Raw genomic sequence first — 6,000 nt, forward strand, 5'->3', positions numbered from 1 at the left:
ATTTTCATCATAGGCTCGATCTCGATTGAGATTTTAATGTAGATTCCCTAGCAGGCTACCGAAACAACCTGAAAAAAAAAAACTGGGATATCCTGGAAGAAATCGCGTTCTAACTTACAAATAGGTTTACTTTTTTCAAAAAGACGCAAAAATTGATAATATTCCCACTAGCAATGGTTCGTTTGAATACAGAAAAGACTGTGTCATCGGCCTTCTATATGATTCTTATAATAAAGAATCTCTATACTGATCGGCCAAGGTCAGCAAATATAAAATATGCATACTCTTCGGAATCCAGTGCTAAAAAAATAAGGATATAGGGACTAGTAATGACGAGTCGATTAGTAAAATTGTGTAGGTGTTTCGTGTACCTGACACTTGTAAAAGCGTGGAACAAGAATTCATGTGAGGGCAGCGTTTCTTTCTTTTTGAAGTTTTATCTCACTCATTCGTTTCAGATTTTCGTGGTTGGTTATTTTTCTCATTTTCTTTGTAACAACGTTACGCGACAAGATCTACAATGTCACTTAGTTCTGTGTTTTTATGCATAACTTGCATAAGTTATGGAAGCACTTTAACAATGGGTCTCCACAAATGATTTGTGGAGATCCATTATAAAAGTGCTTGGAGTTAAAATGGCAAAAATGTTGATTGAAAACTATTGTTGACGGAAGAGCTAGTTAATCGAGAATGGATATAGGTCGATACAGTTGTATTTGTATTTGAGGATTGTGCCACAGCTCGGTATTTGAGCTCCATGCAATGAGAGTTTATTTTGCTCTTGTACCTTTTACGTACTTACAATTCTCTTTGCATGAATAATGACCAACAATAATGAATAACCACAAGGAAACGAAGTTATATTGTGTCTTACGAATTGCCCTAGGGATGTTTCACTCTTTATAGCACTTAGTGACTTCAAGCTGCAGAAACAGATCTGACTGAGTTTCTGTTCTATCCTTCTTATTTGCAGCTAGTTAATAAGCCAAAAACGTTTAATCTTCCACTGGAAAGTGCAGTCACCAAGTGTCACATGACGCACCGAAAATGGTGACGGTTGTTGAGTAAGTACACTACACTGTATAAAACTGAAGATGGCGTATATTTCTGTCCTTTTGTAGGGGGCACGCAGAAGGTGGCGCGGAATACAGTTTTGCGTGTGAATACGATGTCCGCGCTGAATTATTTGTTAAGCATTTGATAACAGCTGAAAACAATATTCAGAATCTATAAAATAAAAGATTCCTAACAAAAGCGTCTTTAACACTGCTCAAGATAAGATATGTAGCTGTGATGGGAAGAGGTAATCTATATTCAGTTTGCAATCGGCCGTAAGACTGCAAAAGTAGCACGCAAAATTTGAATGGGAATCGATGAAGGGGATTCGAAATAGTTTTCAGTAAACTTAAGACAACTGGTGATAATATTTCAGGTCAAATTTGTGAGAAGTAGATTGCCTGACAATGGTTCGATTGCCTAGTCAGTTTTACACACTTGTTTGCAAGACTGTCGTGAAAACGTGAGATGAGCTACATTCTCAGGCAAAAACTCTATTTTAATATTCCCTGCTCCAAGACCAGTACATTAAAGAAGTCCATCACCTCTGTTAGGGCCAAACTTTGGAACAAGCTTGACAATGAATTAAAGTTAGAATATTGACTCACTTGGCGCTTTAAAAGGAAAAATTAGGAAAATACTACTTGAATTTTACAGATTTTAAATACGGATCTAGCTTTTACATCTTTTTATTGTTTTATGTTTTTTTTTTTATGCTTTATCGTATTTAAACGTAAGTAAAATAACATGACTTTTCCACGACTTCGTGTCATCATTGTCAAATGAATAAATTAAAAGTAATGGCAAGGTATATTTATAGTACTTAGGATGTGAGAAAATAAATTTCTCACATTTCTTTCTTTTCTCATATCCTAAGTACTATAAAGATGCCTTGCCGCTATTTTTGATTTATTTATTTGACAATGATGACACGAAGTTGTCGAAACGTCATGTTACTTTAGTTACGTTAATTTTTTTGCTTAAATGTTTTTCGAAATCGTTTTTTATTTTATCGTCTTATTTCTGTAATCAATAGTTCTCTTCTTTGTAAATACCTTTTAGAGCGTCTTTTAGATAGTTTTCTGATTTTTACACACGACCACATTAGCGTTGCTGTTATATTGTTATCGTGTATATACCTCTTACTAACCTCTTCTTCTCGGTTCGTACTGTAAGTTACGGACCGAGTTTTTTCCCCTTCGATTTATGGCCCAAGCGCGAAGCGCGCGGGTCGTAAATCGAAGGGGGAAAACGAGGATCCGTCATTTACAGTACGGACCGTGAAGACGAAGTTAGTAAGATATTTATTATACCTCTACTGTGTGCCTGACGGGTTCGGAAACGATTTCTATTAACGCGGACTCGGAAAGGCTTCAAATTTCTGACGCACCTCGAAAGCAAAACGAGTCAGTTTGAAACTGTTTTTAAGTCTTTAGCATGCTCTATTACATAATTTAGAGTATAGGAAAGTTTTAAACTTTCACTTGCTATAAAAGTTAAGAACACTTTCGATAAATCACGAAACAGTTTGGCAACAAAACCAACGTTATATTTTAGCGGGCCGTACAGAAGAGTACGGCCCGCTAAATTGACCAATCACAGCGCGCGTACTAACTGAGAGATATAATAAAAATAAATACTTTACCTTACTGACGACAATTGTCTTTGTTTTAGGTGCGGCACTCAAGTTGATATAAGGAATTTTGAAATCTGGTAATGTACTTAAGAATTTCAAATTCTATTTAACCCGGAACAGACTTATTAACGATTGAGCAACCCGGGAACTTTACTCTATCCCACGACCTCGCCCGATCTTCTCCAAAATCAGTCACATGCTATAGCTCTCTCAACTCTCCCTCCTCCTCCTCAAATGATTTTATAGTTCCGTGCTATATATATATATGTTCTTCCTTTTTCTTTTCACTTTATATACAACTGACAACCGGTGAAGCGGATTTCCAGTTCTTTTCAAACATCAGTGGGAGCAAGATCTGACCATCTTAGAAAAAATACCTCAACTGGCAACCAAAAATACATCACAAGTAGACCTGACTCGTCTAATGCTTATTTTAAGCCCAACGAAATGATTTGCCTTGTAGTTTAGAAACACATGTTTCACCTAAGTGTACCACTTTGAGGCAAAATAATATCTAATCAGTTAGCTTCATACTTTCGTTGCTGAAATGACTGAAAATGTTTTCTTTGCTTCATTTATTGTTAACACACAGCACATGTGCAAGTGTCGCCGTTCAAGTTGAACCAGGCGACTTTCAAGCGGTGGAAGAAGTAACTAAGTTCGGGTAAGAATGCGTTTGATTCACTAAAACTGCTCGCCTTTCCTTACAATAATCTTCATTTTAAATGCTTTGTACGTATTTGCACTGTAGTTAGGCGAGAGACTACGATCTAAGAGAACACTTCCCTGTCCCTCATGATAATCTGGCCGTGAAATCTATTTTAAGCTTCGCGTCTCGCTATGAAAGTTATTTTCAGTCTCGGTTCCATGATTGCGCAGCCAATTCCCAACGGTCATCGGGTCGCGTCTGATCTAAATCCAAATTTGAAAATCTAACGCGTTTAGAGAAAAAAAATCATTTGTTTTGAACTACTGCACTGTTTGCATTGCGACAACCTAGTTCTCAGGTCTCTCATCTTCCCACCCCCTGGAGCGAGAGAGGGCTCCAGGGGGCGGGAAGATGAGAGACCCTGGAACGAGTTGGCATTGCGGAATATCTCTTTGGGAAGAGGTCCATGTACGGGGAATGTGTTTCTTAGATCATATTCTCCTGAGTAATGAGATATCAATTGTTTTCACCGCTGATTGTCTCTCAGCCTTGGGATTTAAACTGTGACGATAGTTACTAAGTTAGCCTGACGATCGAATGTACTTCCGATGACGTATGGTGATTCAATCATCGTGCCTTGAAAACCTTTTTTATTCCATTCGGTCCCCGCCATGATGTTCGAGCAAAACAAAACACACGCACAGAAAAAGGTTTTCATTGTCTCATTGCCAAAATAGCTCTCAGCCATCTCAGTACCTTGGTCTATGTCATTTTTCCAACGTCTTTTCCGTTGTGCATTTTCGCCTTTTTCGTTATCCTTAGTCATTTTCCCCACAACCTAAGAACTGAGGGGAACAGACTAATTTACCACTCATTGGAATAAACTCATTTCCATCTTGTTGTAATGTTGTAGCGATGGTTCACCTCTTCTCACGGATGCTCCGCCTTCTACAGAGGTTGTAATTGAAGAAGGAAGTCCACCGCAGTATCGTTGTGATTATTGTTTCGGATGCTTATTCTGTGAACGAGGACATGCGTGGTACAGTATTCACGGCAAGGGTACGATTCATTTGTTGTCGGGGTACTTAAACATCTCCATAGTAAAATGCTCTCCAACATTTGTCTCCGGTTCAAAATCAATCATTATTTTTTGTAAGATTTTACCACTGCAATATTTCCAGGACACAGCGTGGCCAAGTTGTTAGGGCGCCGGACTTGAAATCCGGAGGTCACGGTTTCAAGTTCCGGCTCTGACTACTGATTAAGCTGGAGTTGTTTCTCAGTAGACCCTAGTTCAACTCCTCGGTCGTGCTTGTAAATAGCCAACTGGTCTGGTTCCCGCAAGTTGGGATTTTTAAGCCCATTGTGTTTAGTTGATATATTTGTTTCTTTCAGTTTAAGTGGCATGCCAGTGAACTAGCTAGGTGTAGCTAAGCCCAATGACCACCATAAACAACAACATTTGGGCATTTCAACATGTACCTGAAGCTGTTTGCAAATAAATCCCTTCCAAATATAAGCCAATCATGTTTAAAACTTCGATTACTATCGGTAATACACCCCTTCTAAGATAAGCCCCTTTTTTTGTCAAACCCAGTAACAAAATGTACTTAAATGTTAGCGCGCGTCACCTTGCTTCCTAACCCAAGCAATCCCAGAAATCCTAGCGCCTCAAGCTGATATCCAGTCTCCTCGATCTTTGTAAAATGGAGAGCGTATCCAACTAGGCGACGTCTTTTTTTTTTCTTGCAGCTTGCTTCTGGGTGCTACTCCTGGCGCCAGGTTACTTAGTACTAGGCTTGGTTCTTTTGCCATTCTTCTTTCTGATGGGCATCGCTTACTGTGTAGCAGCTGCCATTGAATGATTCGTCAGTGTTACGCGTGGTTAAACTCAGAGACCTACTTCGTGTACTGCAGGACATCAGCTTAACTTTGTTAGTTTTCGGTCCACAATCCTGAACAATCTGACCGAAAGCCGATGAAACAAGTTTCAGTGTACCAACACCGCCTATCACCTCCATTGCCTATGCTGTGGAACCTCAGTCCATCCCGATCGTCCGATCATTTTGTTGTTAGTCTTACGCTATTGTAAAGAATTTGAAAAATTCTAAAAGAAATCATGATGGCTTAGTTGTAACAAACCCTGCCAAATTGATCAATATTTGTCAGGATCTTTATATTCTACACGTTTGAAGTATAAATCTTCTAGCGTTCTATCACGAATGCCGTTCTATTATTAGTCACTATCTATTCTGTTAAAGATAGTGAGTAGCCTCGCAATGTTCGGTTGGCCGTAGCTAGTAACAGGCAAACCGAGGCACTTGCCTCAGTCATTGTTTTTCGTTCTTGTTGTTTATATCCATCATAAACACCCTTAATACCTAGGAGGAGAATTAAATCGTAGACATCGCTTCAGTCATAATTAGGCTTTTGTCGCCGGATTGTGCTAGCATAATTTTTGGCATAATTTAGCAAACCGAGCATAATTTTTAGCTTTTATCTAAATTTAGCACTGCTAGCATAATCTGGCTTTTCTGATCCTCACGAAATGACGGAATTTCGTTTTGAATGTACTTTTTTAATTTGTTCTGTGCCTAAAACTTCTGTTACTGCTGTCTCCGGCCTGGCTGCGGCCCTGGGTTTCTTTGCGTTTTCGAAG

The 6,000-nt window shown here is 39.0% G+C and overlaps 1 protein-coding gene across 1 annotated transcript; it reads left to right on the plus strand.

Annotated features, from left to right (window-relative positions):
- The first annotated feature begins 988 nt into the window (after positions 1-988).
- On the plus strand, positions 989-5,404 carry LOC145463479 (uncharacterized). The gene is made up of 5 exons (XM_081447231.1): positions 989-1,064; positions 2,731-2,769; positions 3,285-3,356; positions 4,255-4,400; positions 5,094-5,404. Exons 1-5 carry the CDS (start codon positions 1,048-1,050, stop codon positions 5,204-5,206), a joined length of 387 nt encoding a protein of 128 aa, XP_081303357.1. The 5' UTR covers positions 989-1,047; the 3' UTR covers positions 5,207-5,404.
- Positions 5,405-6,000: the final 596 nt, after the last annotated feature.

This window comes from Orbicella franksi, chromosome 12, assembly GCF_964199315.1.
Source record: "Orbicella franksi chromosome 12, jaOrbFran1.1, whole genome shotgun sequence".
Lineage (NCBI taxonomy): Eukaryota > Metazoa > Cnidaria > Anthozoa > Scleractinia > Merulinidae > Orbicella > Orbicella franksi.